General features: G+C 43.6%; 1 protein-coding gene across 3 annotated transcripts in view; it reads right to left on the reverse strand.

The window, feature by feature from the left end:
• Nucleotides 1-10,102, reverse strand: part of GYPC (glycophorin C (Gerbich blood group)) — a 28,499-nt gene extending 18,397 nt beyond the window's left edge. Inside the window, exons 1-2 of one of the 3 annotated variants that reach the window (XM_083491761.1) lie at nt 10,086-10,102; nt 9,661-9,891 (exon numbers count right to left, since the gene is read on the reverse strand). In XM_083491761.1, the coding sequence (XP_083347887.1) occupies nt 9,661-9,694 (34 nt within the window). In that variant the 5' untranslated portion in view covers nt 9,695-9,891; nt 10,086-10,102. Of the gene's footprint in view, nt 1-9,660; nt 9,946-10,085 lie in introns of those variants that run through there. The other 2 variants (XM_083491760.1, XM_083491762.1) reach the window with 2 other exon arrangements.
• Nucleotides 10,103-19,074: the final 8,972 nt, after the last annotated feature.

Here is a 19,074-nt window from a genome sequence, read left to right on the forward strand (position 1 = left end):
CATCTCATAACTAGATGTCACAGAACCAGGGCATGCAAAATGCCAATCTTATTAACTTTAAGTTCCTTTGACCTAAATTTATGGTGTCTGGTGTGTTTGCTTATTACAACATGCACCCATTCTTGTTGGGACTCTAATATAATTTATTCTTACTAGATACCTCCTCCTTTCCGTTATCTAAAACTGGGGGGATTTTCTCTTTCTTTTGGTTCAAGAAAGTTAAGTTTCCTTTGTGCTACAAGGGGAAAGGAGAATAGCTCTGGTGGAATTAATAACCAGCATGATCTTTAATTACAAGACATGTGCGGCAGACGCCTGGAGATAGCTACAATTACCAATCTGACAAAAATAGTCATGTTGCACTTCAGACAGACAAGCTACTGTTTCACTTCTACATGCACCGAATGGTCACCTCAAGGCAGCTGTCAGGATGTGTAAGTCACAGCACCGGTTTATGCGCCATTTAAAAAAGAGGAGTCGGGGCAGAGTGCGTCTCGTGCACACCACCTCATTGATTTAAGGAGAGGGCTTTACTGAAAAGCAATACTGTTGAGAGGACACATGGAATTCATAATTTCATCTCCTCAATTACTGCCTGGGGCAGGGTAGCAGGGAGGCTACGAACATAATGCCGGATTCACTTCCTGCCTGGGAAATGTTGTTAACAACACAAGACAGAAAACACAGCCCTTCTCTTTCAGGAAAAGACAGGCCTCTAAGAGAAGGGGAAAGACCTTCGCCTCAGGCTCCTTCTTTTCATTTAAACCATCCTCACACATCAACTCTCTCTCTGTTCTTCAAGCTGGTCCCCTTGCCCGAGCCTCATCCATCATGTGTTTACCCAGGCAAGAAACTCTTCAAACAAGCATTCCATCAAGATTGCTACTTGCGCTCCGTTCAGTCTCAAGTCCTGTGACCAAAAATCAGATGCTACCAAAGCCCAAAGGCCTGATTTGTTTCAAACAAGTAAAACAGTTTAGCTGAAATCAGCCTTGGTTCATGCCCCATAAACAGGATGCAAGGCTTTGGGGACTATCAAGAAGGAAATGAAACGGGGCAAGTGGTGTGAAGAAGCTGCAGAGGTCATGACCTTTTGGCTTATTGGGGAGGGCTGGATGGAATCTGCTACGGATTGAATCAGGAACCATTATAGATACTCTGAATCTCCATTATAAATCTCTGGCAGAAGGGCCTTCTCTATAAATGGAAACCAGTTAACAACAGATTAACAGTTCTAGATTTTCTGCAGAAAGACCTGTGAATTATAGTTATGTGCGGCTAGTGCTTTGTATCCAGACTCATTTACAGAACTATAACCCCCAGGGTTCCTTGACTGAAAGACATGAATTTTGCAACTTGCTCAGTCCACAGATCAATTGCCCTGCTCAATTGTTCAAGACAAACACTAAAAAATAAATGAATGAACTTTTCTTTAAAAAAAGAAGAGTTCAGCTTTAACAGTTGAGCAACCCAATTCCCTCCCCTGTCTGCAAGCCCCTCTGCCTCTTCCCCTGAAATGTTTTCTTTCAACTCTGATAATGCCTCTTGCCTGTCTGGATGGAGGATACAGAGGGGTGTGTAAGTGTGTGTAGAAGCTGACCTATTATTCCAAAGGTGAAATGGACATTTGTTGCCCTCACACTTTTGCCTTTAGCCCTGCATAGTACTAGCATGTGCCCACCCAGAAGGTCCCCTATAAAGGAATGCAGAAGTCAGGCTGATAAAGGTTCTCCACTACATGCTTAGGGCTTGAAATGAACCAACAAGCGATGTTCAGGCACTGGCAAAAATACATTCCACATAGCTGCTCCTATTCCATAAATTCTCGCAGCTGTGTTTTACGCTAGTCCAATTTCTGAGAGGTCTTCAGTAGAGATATGCCCTACCCAAATCTTCATCCCTCCTTGCATCCCAGCAACCTGATTGCAGAGGGGATAAAATTGAGGGAGTGAAGAATGGGGGTGTGGACAGGTCAGGGATCCAAAGAGACATCCCTCTGGCAAATGGGTTCTGGTTACGTGTGAGCTGCAGATACCTATAGCATTGCAGGAGGTTGTAAGACTTGTGGCATTTTGCTGTCCAATTTTGTTACATACAGGAACTTTGGCAAGTGCTGAGCTATGCTCACACATCAGGAAGGAAGCTAGTCCTTAAGAAGAGGTGACAAAACTTATCCCCAGAGGAAGGCTTTGCTTTTTATTCACTCTCCGCTCAGCTCCTGGGGCTGTCAGTCACTGCTGCAGGCTGTAAAAGTTACACCGGTTGCCTGATTCTCCCAAGGAAAACAGCAACTTTCTGTGCAGAGACAGAGATGCCATTGCCATGTGCCTCACTACCAAGGGTAAATCCCTAGTGGCCCTCTCCCTCTCCACCAACTTATTTAAAACCTGCAGAGCATGAAGCAAAGAGCAAAAGACTTGGTCCCTGGGTTCATTTGCAATTCAGAAAGCACAATCCACTGAGGCAGCTTTGGAAATTAAAAGGAGACTGATAAACTCCGTTGGTCTTGCAAGGATGAGAGGTTTGTGTATGTATGGTTTTTTCCCCCCAGAAGTGCCCTAGTGTAGAAATGAGCAGGGGTTTTTTAAAAAAAATATCTGGCACCTGCAGAAATGGGAATTGGGGACAGCCAGTGTCATGGGCAGGGATCCTTTGAGAAAGGAAGTGACTTTTGCAGAGAAAAATAAAACACCCCAGGCCATGAGTTGAAAAGGAAAGATTTATGCCTTCCTCCCCTGTGGCCATAACTTCCTTTCCTTCCTTCCTGCTGACAATGCTTCTTGAATACCCTAAGAGAAAAGGAGGTTAAAAAAAAAGTGCATTCAATGTTAAAAGCAGCATAAAACTGCCTATGGGGATTTGGCATAGGGGGAAAATGAAGGATGCCTGGAGAGAAGACTTAAGAAAGCCCAGAAATATGTGTGTGTGTGTGTGTGTGTGTGTGTGTGTGTGCACTTGAAGCCCAAGCTAGATTCTGATTTCTTTACCTGAACCTCACCCATCACCCCAATACTGTACAACATTCCTGGCCATCATAGGAGCCAATGCCTAGGGGCCAAGGCCCCTTTGCCCCCCATAAAATATTTGAGGGGGCCTCCACCACCCCCAAGTTGATGGGCATTGCCATTCAAATGGTCTGCGTGTGCCACGACTTGTGATCATGGGCATAGCCAGGATTTTTGTTAGGGGGCAGTAGGCCTTTTGTTAGGTGAGGCAGGCAGAACCTCAGTTAGCTATGTATTTTTATTGATTTTTTGGGGGGGCAGCTGACCCCCCCCCCCCGGCGATGCCCATGCTTGTGATCGATTATGCAGGCTGGGGGTTACCTGCCCCTCATATTTTATTCAAGTTGACACCTCTGCTGGCCATGTTGATGGCATAACCCTTGCTGATTCTACCAACCATGTCACCCTATCAATTTCAAAAGGAGACTGAAGGATGTTGGAGAAGCCTGTAGAAAAGGAATAATTAGGAATGAAACATTATCATCACCCTCAGCGATTCTCCATTTGTCTTGGGTGTACCATCTAGAGAGCAGTGATTAAACTCCTAAATCATCAGAGAATCTCAGGAGCCAAGATGGCCTTGCTAAAGCATGAGCCATTCAGAGAGGAGACCCATATTAGCTGCATACAGTGGTACCTCGAGTTACAAACGCCTCAGGTTACAAATGCTTCATGTTACAAACTCCACTAATCTGGAAGAGTAACCTCAAGTTGAGAACTTTGCCCCAGGATGAGAACAGAAATCATGTGCCAGCGGCACGCCTCCAGTTAAGAACAGTTTGAGGTTAAGAATGGACCTCTGGAACAAATTAGGTTCGTGACTAGAGGTACCGCTGCACTTTTAAGCAGTAGCATGGAAGTTGCAATCACCAAAGGGGCAAGTTGCATGAGCTGAACTGGAGCTTACCAATCACATGCTGATCAACTGACAGGAACATAAAAAGCTACATTGTCTATTTACACTGACAGACAGCAGCTCTCCAGGGTCTCAGACAGGGGCCCCTACTAGCCTTAGCTGAAGATTCCAGGAATTGAACGTCAGACCCAAAGGTCTGGACTATAGACCTTCTCACTGTTAGAACAATACAAGAATAAAGAATCAGTCCTGCATTTAGGATCTAGTCCTGCACCCTCTTTTCAGCCATGTTCTTTCATGGCCAGTGTATGCTGTCTGTTGTTTAGTACAGTGGTGCCTCACAAGACGAAAAGAATCCGTTCTGTGATTCTCTTCGTCTAGCGGTTTTTTCGTTTTGTGAAGCAAGCCCATTGAAGGATTAGCGGATTAGCGCTCTTAGCGGCTTTTAGCGGCTTATCTGCTGATCGGATCAGCTGATAAGCGGCTTAGCGGCTTAGAAAAAAAGGGGGGGGGAACCAGCAGGAACTCGCAAGACATTGTTGTCTTGCGAAGCAAGCCCATAGGAAATTCGTTTTGCGAAGCACCTCCAAAACGGAAAACTCTTTCGTCTAGCGAGTTTTCCGTCTTGCGAGGCATTCGTCTTGCGGTGCACCACTGTACAGTGAAACCTTGGTTCTTGAACTTAATCCGTTCCAGAACTGTTCAACACCCGAAGCTGTTCAAAAACCAAGGTGTGGCTTCCGATTGGCTGCAAGAGCTTCCTGTTGGAAGCCGCATTGGGCATTTGGCTTCTGAAAAAATGCTCAAAAACTGGAACATTTACTTCCAGGTTTTCGGCCTTCGGGAGCCGATTTGTTCATCAACTAAGCTGTTCAAGAAACAAGGTTGCATTGTATTAATTTATATAGCACAACCAGTGTACATAGCACTTTACACAAGTGCAAGAGGAGAAGGCCCTGCCCTGAAGATCTAAAATTCAACACAGGACAAGCTACAAAAGACGGGGAATGAACTGGAGACAAGAGTAAATAGGGAAGCAACACGTGATTCTGTTTGTAACACACACTTAAACTTAGTTATCAACTGGATTACAAGAGGGCATGGGAACTAGATGTTGCTTCTGCACAGTACATAAGCAAGGCACACAGGCAACCACCCCCCTTGCATTGTTTTTTCTCTAGCATCTGGTATTCATTTCAGAGGCATACCGCCTCTAAATGCAGCAGTTCCATTAAACCATTTAACCATCTTGCTATTGGCCTTTATTAGGTTTTTGGCTACATGTCATGAGCTGGTAACAGATGGCCTAAGGCTGCATGATACTTTGAGGGGTGTGTGTGTGTTTTATGAAGCCTGCAAACTCCTGCTAGCATTCTGAGAATCATTTCCAAGGAGTAGCGTCCCTTTTTCATACTTTGAGAACAAACTGATATAAATGATGCATTCAAAAGTTTTCATAGTGGTATTATGACATCCAGAAGGCAAAGGGGGTAGGCTTCCTGTATTTCTTCAGTTTTCAGATCTAATGATGCTGAAACCAGAAAGGAGGAGAATTTCATTCAGCCTTCATTTGTAAGCCAACTGACTTAATTCAAACCTCCTGGATTGGAATTAATAATCTTCCAGATTTTGCACTTCTCCAAAGTTCTCAGCTCAGAAAATAAAACCAAATTTCATTTTAAAAGTATGTATTTTGTATGACCAAAAATATGTTTATATATGTGTACAGTGATATAGAAATGACATTTTAGTATTTTTAATATATTAATATGGAAACAGACAATAAACAGGCAATAAGCATATGCCAAATTATCAAGAACCAGAAATTGACTGATCTAATCTAAGTCAAAGCCATGAGTTTAAATGATTAAAATAGAATCCTGAACTCACTTAATAGGGAGTAAACTTCAACAAACTCAACAAGACTTACTTCTGATTAAGGATACAGAGGAACATTTATTTATATCATTTGTATCCAAAACCTTTCCGGGGGGGGGGATCTTTCTCTTTCTCCCCACTCTTCACATTTTTTTCTTGAAGATTGCATTGTTCCCATCCTCACAATGAATGGTCAATAAAGAAATCTTTGGCATAGCTCTAGCTAAAGTAGCAAGCACCACTGCAAGAACTTCCAAGTTCAGAAGCCATGCAGGAAGAAGAAACATATATACAGAAAAGAGACCTTGGCATTGCAGTTCACACTGTTTCACATTACCTTGCTTAACTACATCTCTGCCCTCATCAGTGTGTATGCATTAAATGTGAGGCTCCCCATCAGAACCCAGCTGGGATATCATAATTTATCAGTCTCAAGACGATCCACACTGAGACTCCCATGTGCAAGTTACTGATAAGCTCAACAACATATTTTGACTTCTTAGAACTAAAAAAAACAGTCTTCCTTGGAATGATCTTTTCTGTATATTGTTAAAGTAAGGAGAGTGAAGGGCAGTGGTGCCAGTAATGTAGTGCAAAAAGTTGAAAGTACTACAATTCTCAGCAGAGTTTTTCGGTTTCATTTAGAGACATCCCCAAAACATTTGTTGGAGAATAAAGTTATGCAAGAGGCTGACTCTTTCTAGAGATTATTCAAAGCACACTGGCTTTTCTGGTTGTCCACATGCCTTCATCCACCAAACAGGTAGCTGATGCTTCAAAAATACAGTCTTGGTTAGATATGGATTTCATGATGGAAGTTATAGTGGTGTCTTTACAGTACAAATAAAACGCTACCCAGTGGAGCTGATGGGAGTTTCTGCCCAAAGCATCTGGAAGGCAACAGTCTAGGGAATGCTAGGAAATAGCCCATTCAGACATTTGGTGTCTGGGTTAAAATAATATTGCATGTGTGTGTGGGGGGGGGGGGTGAGAGTGAATGCGAAGAAGCCAGCAGCATAGTGGCTACTGAGAGGGACGGGGGCCCTGGGCACAAAATTCTGAGAGGTGCACAACCAGACACCCCCACAACAGGCTCCCTCAACATGGCTGAGCTCCTGCTGCCTTCCAGAGCTGCAGGGAGGCAATCCGTGTCCAGCCCAGGCCTTCAGGGCTGGGGCAGTGCCCCCTTCCTCTGTGTGGCCAGTGAAGTGACGTCTCTATGTGCCCTGCCCCTTGGTTGGCAGACACCTTTAGGCCAGCTCTCCTTTCCCTCTGTGCAGGCTCTACAACACCCCAAGCCTCCCCCCTAGCTGTCCAATCCACCAGGGGGGCTCAACACTTGCCCTGGGCACCATCAACCCACGCTATATCACTGAGACAAGCATGCTAGCTCTGCCCTTCCCATTGCTGTCCCTGCTTCTCTCCACAAGTTTCATTTTAGTCATATCTTCTCCTTCACATGCAAGTTTTCCAGGGGTAGCATGACATGCTGCGGGGTTTAAAAGAGAAGGTGCAGACAGAGGCAAGGAATGAGCTGTATTTGATTACGCTCAGTTTTTGACATGCTGCAGTCTGAATCAAACTGAGCATACCTGGCAACCTTCTATTTTACAGCCTAGTCAATTAGGAATGTTTAGTTATTAATTATCCTCCCTCGGTGCAAAGGGGTTTGATGAGATGACTTTTGTGGTACTACAAATTATGATGAACTAAATGGTTTAAAGCACGAGGGTTTTGTTTATTTATTTATGAAGTCACCATCCTTTGGCACGAGAAAGAACCTGTTGCCCCAAGACAGATTGTCTAAGCTGGTGAAGGGCTCAGAGCTGCAAACATTTAGAATGTCTGTGCATGTTGACCCACCTCCAGGATTCAATTTGGGCCCAATCTGGCACTTTGGAATCACCCTGACTTGGGATGATTCAAGGCTGACCCAGTCCAGATCTAGGCCCCAAACTGATTTGCGGGCCTTGCACAGTCTCTTTCTTCCTCTCCTCACCATCAGACTCCCCCCCCCCCCCTTGACAATTCCAGGTCACTATGACCGGGTCTGATCTGACTTGTGGCAATCCAAGACTGCCCCATCCTGTTGAACACCAAGAAGTGTTCAACAGGAAAATGGACTCCATCAGAAGGTGGTGGACTCTCCTTTGGAGGAGAGGGTGGATCGCCACCTGCCGTCGATGCTTTAGTTGAGATTCCTGCATTGTAAGGAGTTGGACTAGATGACCCTCAGGGTTCCTTCTAACCCCCAAATTCTATGCATTTATTTCTTCCCTGCAGTTATATCGGTCTCCAATCTACAGTATATAAGTCTGACAACATTTTCCCTGAAGACACAGCTAATGAGCACAAAGGCAGTCACTGTGACATTCAAGTGTTATACCACAGTTTCACAACAGTTGACAAGTGGGTCTGCAAAAGTGAAATAGTCGGGGGGGGGGAAGGAGTGTGTATGTGTTAAAATGGGCGTTGCATTTGCAAAACACATCAGAGTTGCATAGGCAGATTTAGACAGAACTTTATATATTTTTCTGAAATATCTTCTCTACCAAACCACCATAGCACAGTATAGATGCCTTAAGTTCTCATGCAACACTGTGTGCTTGATGCTTAATGAAAAGAAAAGCAGAGAAGGAAAAGAAAGAAGCACAAATACCTCTTTCCTCCTCCTTTAGTCCTGCCCGTGAACCGGAAGAAAACATGTTCTAAGATTTCACATAAGCTAGATATGGGCATGACGAATATCTATGAATAGATATGTCAGTACTTCGACACACATCCTGCCAGGGAGGACCCATGCAGTTTGCATAGTAGGAAGAACAGAGACCTCCACCACTTACTACCTTGGTCTCTCTCTCCCTTCTGTGTATTCCTCTCTGTTGGTGATAGACTGTAAGTTCCTCGGGGCAGAGTCTTGTTTGTGAAACTTTACATGCAGCTCTGAACAGTTCCATATGAACTGCTTGTGCAGCAGCAGCAGCAGCAGCAGCAATAATACATTAAACAATGATTATGTTTTAATTATTACAGACATTCATAATTCAATTCTTAATGGCAGTAATATTATTAAACTGGTTTCAACTGAAGCATTCCCATATTGGTGATATGATCTCCAGCTTAGAATCTGCTTCAGTGTCTCTGTTGGAAGTCTACAGCTAGTACTGTTTTGCTCTCAAAAGCTCACTCAGGACTGACTAAACTCCATAGCAGAAACTGGTGTGCTTCTGTCTCCCTAACCGCCCACCTAAATCTCCCTGGACTAACTTTCTTCCTGCTATAACTTTTCTCCAAAGTGTAAGGAATTTGAGAAACAGGAAATACACCCCGCTTCCCTCTCCCCTTCATTTTTCTAACGTTCAGTTGCCTCACGCCTGTTTTGCTACAGTTAGTGAAAACAAAAATGCATTGTGGCTAAATATAGTCTGACAGTTTGGGGCTTGGCTCTCATGTTACATAGACAGTTCCATTTCTGTATATTGAGTGAGGCAGTAATGTCCCAGAAAAGAGAAAGCGGGGAGTGGAGGAAGGATATTAAACAGCTAAAAACTTCTTTACTTTATTTTTTTTTAAATGAAATACGATTAATTCCTACTTGAAACAACACTTTCTTGGTAAGTGAACAGTAACGATTCAGAAGTTTAAATCTGGATTTTATCTTCTCCAAGGACTGTTATGTTTGGATTCCTGCCTCGACTTCTCCACATTCTCTCTCTCCGCCGATTTCCCACAGCCACACTCACAAATGCAGGAAGGAAGGGAGTAAAGTTTCAAGGACACACTTTAGAAAGGCAGTCTCTTTGGATTCTGTAGATACAGATGTATCCATCTATATATAATAAAAACTTTGCAATAAACTTAAGCTAGGAGTTGTACAGTTTGCCATTATAGTACGGGGGGAGAGAAATATCGAGTACTCACGCGGAGCAGATGTTGTACTGTTTTGAGAAGCCATCCTTTACGCATTCAAAACTGCCCCCCCTCTCTCCGCCTGTCTTTTTTTTAAAAAAAAAAATTTCTACTGACAGTCGGGCTTCCCTATCCGCAGTCCAAAGGCAGATGAAGCTGCAACAGCTGGCAGGACTGGGAGAAACCAGGAGAGAAAGCAGCTCTTGTTCCGGAGCTTCTTGTCTGGTTCTTGACCATTTACCACTGGAAAAGGAAACAGCACATGTGTCATTCAGTTTGGCCTCTCCAGCTCACAGGAGGAGGAGGGGAGGGGCACCAGTTTGCAGATAAGCACTAACTTTTTTTTTTTTTTTTTTTGCCTTTAGCCCTCCTATCCCTCAGCTAACTAGGACCTTTCCACCTCCAGCAAGCAACAAGTTGGGACAAAGGCATCTTACTTTCAAATCGAGAGCCCAATGCATCTCATGCCAGCAATGTATAACGTAATATAAGGTAAAAACAACAGTGAATTTTCAAGGGAGGAGGGTGGGAAATGGTTACGCTGCCAAAATTGCGCAGGGGAGAATTTAACAATAGGACTTTCATTTTCTCTCTTTGCTGTGGCAGCTTTTCTGACTCGCTGCACAGAGAACTCCCCCCAACCCCGGTCCCCTATGTTCAGCTTTGAGATATATGGTTGTGTCTGTTTGTTTCTGAGAGCTGAAGGCAGAGGGAACATAGCGTCAGCGATCAAAAAGCAGCGCAAATGAAGCTGCGTGCTTGGTCCACTTTGGCCTCTGGCTAAACAGGTTTTGCAGGTTTGGATGAAGTGTTTCCCAAACTGATGAAACTAATTTGTTCCGGGATAAAAGTGGGAGGAAAGAAATTGGTTGCATACACCGGTGGAATAAGAAACAGGAGCTATAAATTGCAAGGTCCCCAGTCCTAACCTCTCCTCTGCCATGAGATCATGATGTAACTTTAGGTCTTCTCGAGCACATCTTCTCAGACTCAGCTTCCTCCTTGCCCTCTGTGTTATGTTAATGATAGTACTTGCCTATCTTGCAGGGCCGATGTAAGTCAGGGGCTGTCAACATGGTGTCTTCCGGCTCAGTCAGTAGAGAATGATGCGCTCAATCTCAGGGTTGTGGGTTTGAGCCCCACATTGGGCAAACGATTCCTGCATTGTAAGGGGTTGGACTGGATGACCCTCAAGGTCCCTTCGAACTCTACAATTCTATGATACTTTGATTCTATATTTGTTTTGTTTTGTTTAAAAGCATTGCCTAACATTTTAAATATCTCTAAGTGGTATGCAATATAAAAACAAACAATAACATTAAACAAAAAATGCCTCATAAAACCAACAAAGCGGTAGTATAAAAGCATATAATAACCAGAATTCAGAGAATTCAAATACATAAAACAGGGTCTGGTATTATGGGTCAGGGAAAGTGTGGGCAGAAAGATAAGCCTTTATAAAGACATCTGAAGCAACTGGTGGTTGCTGTTTCACATACGACAAAGTTGAAAGGCATTCCATAGTACAGAAAAATGCCCATTTTGGAATTACTAACCTATCATATTCTGTAGGGTGTTGTACCACAAATGGAATTTTCCCAGATAATCTAAGTGATCTTGCATATCTATACAAGGACAGGCCATTTTTCAGGTGACCTGGGCTTCAGTGGTTCAAGACCTTGAACGTGTCCTAGCAGCTGATCAGCAGCTTGACACCCCATCTAGTTTATCCTCATAACAATGTGGTATATGCTAGTTTTGGCTAGCTCAGTCACCCAGAAACGTTCATGGCTAAATGAAGATTTGAACCCAGGTCTTTCTGGTCCTAATCTGACACTTTAACTGCTACAGCACACTGGTTTTCTTAATCTTAATATTCAGCCAGGTATTACAGCATCACAGTGTGCTGCAAATCCAGGACCCTGCTGACAAGTGACACCTGATATCGATGCTTCCGTACATTTACAGTATCACATAGCCCAGGGGAATGTTTCTCGAATGGCACTGTTTTCTTGATCTTCTGTCTGGTTACAAAGTGCTTTCACAACTACCCGGGAAACAAGCCAGACAGTGCAGCAACACGATGATTGTGTCATGATCACCCTGGCAGGGGAGCTAACGCAGAGCCCAACACAATTCTCGTTCAGAAGGCATAGTTTATGCTTGCATTTTGATGAGAATCATTTTGGTGCCAGGTATTTCCATAGCACACTGTGACTTCTCTGCAAGGAAAGAGGATAAGCTGATGTGCATTCTGTTAAACTGGAGATTAATAGACAGTGGTACCTTGGTTCTCAAATGTAATCCATTCTAGAAGTCCGTTCGACTTCCGAAATGTTTGAAAACCAAGGCCCAGCTTCCGATTGGCATAGGCACCCTGGAAACAATAGCCGAAAGCTTCAGCGGGTGTTCAGGTTCCAAAAAACGTTCAAAAACCAGGACACTTACTTCTGGGTTTTCGGCATCCAGGAGCCAAAATGTTCAAGGATCAAGACGTTCAAGAACCAAGGTTCCACTGTATTAGCACCCTGATTCTCTAAGGTAGTGATTTTCAACCAGTGTGCCGTGGCACCCTGGGGTGCCTTGAATGAGGGTCAGGGGTGTCGCGGGCAACACTGACCACTGTCCCTCTTTCCTTCCCTACCTCCTCTGATGCGCTCTCATGTCTCTGCCTCCCAAAGGCTTGAATGACTGTTTGTTGCAGCAGTCCTGTCTAGAAGCTCCACAGGTGAATGGTGCCTCTGTGGCTGGCCAGGGGGTGCTGGTTGCTAGGAACTGAAGTGGCCTCAGAGTAAGCAAGCAAGTGGATGAGGGAGCCCAGGCGGCTAGTCCACCAGCCCTTGCTGTTGGGAATGGACACACCTCTCTTTGGGGTAGTGGTGGTGGGGGGAATGCAGCTCAGAGACCAGGGGCGGCAGCAGCAGCTTCCCAGAGGACTCCCAAGGAGAGGGGAGAGGAGAGGAGGCTGAGGGAACACTCCATAAGGGAGTGTGCTTGAAAAAGGGTGAGGCAAGTAGTGACATAATTGGGCTCCTGAGCCCCACAGGGGTGCCGCAGATAGAATGCAGCTGGTCAAGCTGTGGACTACAGAAGGTTGAAAACCTCTGTTCTAAGGGGTTCAGAAAATCATTTTAGCCTCACAACTGCCTTCCTGTTTAGATTAAATTGATAAGCAGAAATTGCACATGGCCGCACAATGAATGTCATTGTCAAGCAAGGATTTCAGCCTGTTTCCCACATCCATCATCATCATCATCAACAACAACAACAACAATATCTGTATCCTGTCCATCTTACTGGTTTGCCCCAGTCACTCTGGGCAGCTTCTAACATAGATAAAACATAATAAAACATTAAACATTAAAAAGCACACAGAGATGGCAGAGCTGTTGCCCTTCATCTCATCAGCCCCAGTCAACATGGCCAATGGTGAGGGAAGATGGGAGTTGTAGTCCTGCAGCCCTCCAGGCTGTTATCCCTGTTTTGGCCTCTCACCTGCATCAGAAGCAGTTTTAGAGTAGTATGACTGGAGTGGCTAAACTGAGTGCCATGCTGTTGGGGACACAGGCACAATGTTGTAGAATGGAGTGTGAGAAGCAAGGGAGTGCTGAATTTTAGTGCCACACAGGGCACCACTGAAATTTGAGAGCCCAAAGTCCACCCCTGACCACATTACCTTACTGTTTGTATAGCAAATAGGCTGCAGAACAGGAGTGGTTCAACATTTTTTTTGGGGGGGGAACCCCCCAATGATCTGTCTGGATAGACTTGCCTGAACAAAATGTTTCTGCATGCATTGGAAGCAGAACAACAAAGTAGCCTGCCTAATATGAATATGAATAATATGTGTAAAAGAGTCAAACCCCATGTGGTACTATATTTCTGCAGCATATTTTTTTAATGTATTAATACATCATTATTTTTACAGTTATACACAAACTGGGAGTGCGTATGTGTATAATAGGCAAACAATAATGTGCATATTAATGCATATAATATGTGGAATTGACAATATTTTTTAGCGGAACTGGCTAGAATATAATAATATCCTTGCCTCTGAGATCAAGGAGCGAGGTGGGAATTAGAAAAATAATAATCCATGCGGATTAGTTTGACGTGCAGAGTTTCAGAAAAATCCCATCCCTAGCATTGTGCCATTACTGCCGTGATTGCCCTGTTTTTACTACTATTATTATCATATTATTTTATGTTGGAAACTTCTTTGGGACCACATGGGCGATCAATGGTTGGTAAATGTTTTTTTTTTTTTTTAATGCATTTTTATTGAAGTTATACACAAAAAACAGACATATAAGAAAATACAGAGAAAAAATTACAAAGAAAAAAAAAGAAAGAAAAAAGAAAAACCACACATCCGAAAAAAGAAAAACACACAATCTGAACTTCCCTCCATCCTTTTGATAAGTATCAAATATCTCCTTCCATTACGTATTTGATTTTCAATCTATAGTCTTAAATTCACTCGCTGGTCGTATTGTTCTAACCCCGTCAGTTCACTTTAAGCATTTATTCCAATATATTTCCAAAATTTACTCCAATTTTTCAGAAATTTCTGTTCATCCTGATCTCTTATTTTACCTGTTAGTTTATCAAGCTCAGCATAGTTTACCATTCTAATCTGCCAGTCCTTTATGTTGGGGATGGTTTCCACTTTCCAATATTGTGCCAACATAATTCTCGCTGCTGTGGTAGCGTAGAGGAATATCGTCCTATCTTCCTTTTTAATTTCTTTATCCATCATTCCCAACAGGAAGGCTTCAGGCCTCTTGGGAAAGGTATACTTAAATATTTTTTTAAGTTCATTATAAATTAATTCCCAAAAGCCTTTCACCTTTTTACATGTCCACCATAAATGATATAGGTCACCCTCCACCTCGCCACATTTCCAGCATCTCTTATCCTTTAATCTATACATTTTGGCCAATTTCACAGGGGTGTGGTACCATCTATATAGCATCTTCCAGATATTTTCTCTCAGTGCCATACATGCTGTGAACTTTATGTTACAATTCCAAACCTCTATCCACCTTTCAAAATCAATATTATAACCAAAGTCAATTGCCCATTTAATCATTGCCTCCTTCACCTCCTCGTCTTTTGTGTACCACTCTAGTAATATATCATAAATTCTGGACAGGGTTTTATTTTTGCCTTCTATTACTTCTATATTAAATTTTGATTTTTTATCATCAAAACCCGCCTTCCTCTTATCCTCTTTTAACAATGGTTGGTAAATGTTACAAATATAAATGATGTTACAAATAACGTCAGAAACACTGCAAGGGAGCATATGGGGTGTTAGGGTAGGGGTAGTTCCTCTCGTGAGGGACACATCACGTTATTTCTGGGATAGTGCACATTGTGCATTCATCTCTCACCTATGGCTTCTAGAAGCTGTCAGCAGGCAAGAGAGGCCCCCACCCTGGGAATGGCTTCGAACGTTCCGGTGAGTTCCGGCTGAAAAAAAGAAGAAGAAGCCCTGACGAAAACTGGCATTTTGTTGAGTACAATCTATCAGCCCCCAGGATACATCAGGTATGGGAACTGTGTAGTTTATCTTTGCAGGCTTTTAACGTATGTCACAGGATGCTGTAGGACAAAAAGCCATGAACATGAATGGGGCGTGACACCAAAGAGAAAAGTGGATTAACAGAAGACTGACTATGGAGAAGGCAGGCTGGGAATTTCAAAGTGTGATTTCTGGCCCTGCAGCTTACCAAACATCTGCATGTTCAGAATTTGATATTCAGCTGGATTTTTAACCTTTTTGGAGGCTTAGAGCCTCCTATCGCTGGCCCCATATTATCATGGGTTCATCAAGGGCTGTCCTTGTTCCCCAAGGGAAATATCCATATTAGACCATTCCCAGTCCCACTTGAACTGGGCTAAATGTAGAGCATGGGATACACACTGAGAACAAACAACAGCCTAATTCTCTTTCTTTCCTTCTGACCTCAAATGCAACTTCCCTCAGGGAAGCTGAGAAATAAGACAATGAGGAAACAAGAACGGGACTACTGTGCCATTAAATTATTAAATTCCTCCTTGTCTGAACTTTCCTCTTACGCTTATATGCTGCAGGCAGTAAAAGCTGTGAAAACGAGGCAGCTAAAAAGGAGTGTAAAAGCAGCTTTTTGTTGAAAGGGAGTCGGATGGGCAAGATGAGGAAATTTCCCATGAAGCAGACTGGACTGTCCTGGAACAGGGACCTAGGTGGATTGCTCCTAGAGAGGAAGAAGATTGCCTATTGCAGGAGATGAACCCATGGAGGAATGTGACACGCAGAAGCAGTGGCGGTGGCTTGCCACCACAACCGTGGGTGCCCAAGGCCACACACACCATGGGAGTGTACACGGCGAGGTCAGCATGCCCAATGCCACACACTTCCGACATCCACGTGCAAGTGACGTCAGCACGCCCCGCACACACTGCCAAGCATGCTGATGTCAGATGTGTGTAGCACCAGGTTTGGGCTGGGTGTGAAGGGGGTCTGGGTAGAGGGGGGACAGAATGTCTTCCAAGAGGAAAAGCCTGATTTAGAAACAGGCTTGTGTGTTTAAAAAGCGTGCTAATTATGTGCCAAGAGAATCTAAAGATGAAGACTGTTTTACGAGTAGTAACAATGGAACTGGATTCCTCATCCATAGTGTGAGCCCAGCTTTCCAACTAGAGATGGACAAATGTGTCAAAATGCAATTTTGACTAATGGGCACATTATTGTTAACATTTTTCCATAGTATAGTGCATTTCATGTTATTTACACACACACACACACACACACACACACACACACAATGCAAGCTTTACTCTAGCACATGCATTGGTTAGAGAATTGCATTGGAAAATTCAGAGAAGTGTGAATATCAAAGGATGGTTGTGCTTTCATTTACTTACTGGTTCAAGAAGTGCAAATTAGGTAGTCTCTCATTAAAATGCAAACAAAACTGATTTCCTTCTCCATTTCCAGCACCAGTAACATGTGTACAACACCTCCCCATGAGATTATTTGATTTTCCTTTCCTTTTCTTTGAAATTTTGGTTGCAGGTTTTAGTCAGATTGGCTAAAGAGTATTTAATCCTCTGATATGGCCAGGTTACAACCCTAGGGTTCCACCTCAAAAGTTTAACAAGTTGTTTGTTTTTTAGTGCCTTCTATCTGCCTGCTGCACTGTGAGTAAAGATTTCGCAGGGCCAGTTCTAATAATAAATTGCATACTGATCATTTTTTTCTACCAGAGCAGGGGCACATTCATGTTATATCTGATTGGCTTTCGTTCAAGATTTTCCAAGTTGCAGAAGGCAGAGAAGAAAAACACAGCAGCAAGCTTGTATGGCATGTTTATAATCAGTGCCTAAAACAAATCAGCCTCCCGGAGGCACCAAGAAAATATTTACTGATTACAGCACTCTCAACACCAAGGTTTTCTTTACATGACTATTCTGGAGGACATTCATCCTGAGAGCTTCCTGTTTTCATCCTCTGTGTGATGAACAGTTGCCAACACCAAACGATGCTCAGAGTCATGAATGAACTCCTCTCCTAATCAAAACATTTGAAGGAAAGGGTTTTTCCCCCCCCTCATGTGTCTTTCTCTTTGCTTTTGATTTGTTGCTTTACTGCAACAAGATAAGGGTACTGTATAGCACTGGGATCCACATATTGATAGGTCTCTTTCACCAGTGTTTATGGACATAGAAATTATCTCAGATTTAGGAATTTAGAAAGTTGCCTTATGTGAGTCAAATCATTGGTCCATCTAAAGGTAAAGGCAAAGTTAAGTCCAGTCAAAGGTTACTATGGGGTTGCAGCGCTCATCTCGCTTTCAGGCTGAGGGAGCCAGTGTTTGTCCACAGACAACTTTCTGGGTCATGTGGCCAGCATGACTAAACTGCCTCTGGGGCAATGGGACACAATGATTGAAACCAGAGCGCACAGAAACGCTGTTTATCTTCCCACCACAGCAGTACCTATTTATCTACTTGCACTGGGGTGCTTTTGAATTGCTAGGTTGGCAGGAGCTGGGACTGAGCAATGGGAGCTCACTCCGTTGCAGGGATTCGAACCGCTGACCTTCCGATCGACAAGCCCAAGAGGCTCAGTGGTTTAGACCACAGCGCCACCCGCATCCCTTTGTGCTCACCGGCAGCTGCTATCTAAGATCTCAGACAGTGGCCTTTTTTCCAGCTGTGCCAGGAGATACCAGGGGTTGAACATGATACTTTCAGCATGGCCCTACCAAAGTTTCGTGGCTAGTCGGGAGAGTGGGGCTATTTCAATGTGTGGAGTGAGATTCTCAGTAAGTTTCAAGACCCATACCCTCCATATGTTGTTGGACTACAACTCCCATCATCCCTGACTGTAGGCCATGCTGTCTGTGTATGACAGGAGTCCAACAACATCTGGAAGGCCACACCCCTCCCTTGTAATAATTACAGCAATAGATAGTATCAACACCAGTCACAAGTGGCGGAGCTTCATGCTCTGGCACCAGGGGATGGAGAGCAGGTGGGGGTGTGGCTGGTGCACCTCCCGGGGCGTGGCGTGCATCCTGGGGGGCGTGACACACTGCCCAGAGGGATATGGCATGCATCCAGGGGGCATGATACGCTGCCTGCACCCCACCGTTACGATGGCACCCCACCGGGATCGCGCTGTCAGGGGTGATGCATTTTCCCCACCCCCTCTTCCTTTGCCAGTGCCAGTCACCACCACCCATCCTTCCTTTTTAAAAAAATGTAAATTAAACTATATTTACTCTGTGTCCTGTGAGACCTGCTTCCTGCTCTGTAGGCCTATATTAAACTGGTCTGGGAGGATATGGCTCTGACTGACTCCAGCTACAAAAGCTGCTGCTGCTCATGGGGCCAGAGACAACCTTACATGGGAGTTTTGCAAGACCCGCTGATTAGAATGCCTACAGTCTCTAAGGATGAGGAAATTGTTTACGAGGTTTTGTGGAGGTCAAGATTTAATTTTGGAGATGCTTAATTTTTGTTGAAATAAAAAAAAATTAAAAATTGTTCAGTAACACCTTAGAGACCAACTAAGTTTCTTCCGGGTATAAGCTTTCGTGTGCATGCACACTTCTTCAGATACTTCAGATAATTTTTGTTGTTATTGGTATTATGTTTTTGTACAGTGATTGTTGACCTTATGAATTCTATAGGGATTGTTTGACCTCATTGCATACTTAGTGAGACGTTTTCGTGTATTCTTTTTAACTACTTATATTTCATTATACATTTGGAAACAAGTAAATTTTTGATGTTTTAAGCTGTCTTGAGCATGTCTTAACTATAGAAAGACAGTGTACAGATAAGTTATGGTGAGGCATTCAGAGCTAGGCCTAGGCATTCAGAGCTAGGCCTTAGATCCTCTTAACTGTTAAGAGCTATAGTCATTCA

The sequence above is a fragment of the Podarcis liolepis genome (genome assembly GCF_965112155.1).
Source record: "Podarcis liolepis genome assembly, chromosome: 1".
Taxonomy (NCBI): Eukaryota; Metazoa; Chordata; class Lepidosauria; order Squamata; family Lacertidae; genus Podarcis; species Podarcis liolepis.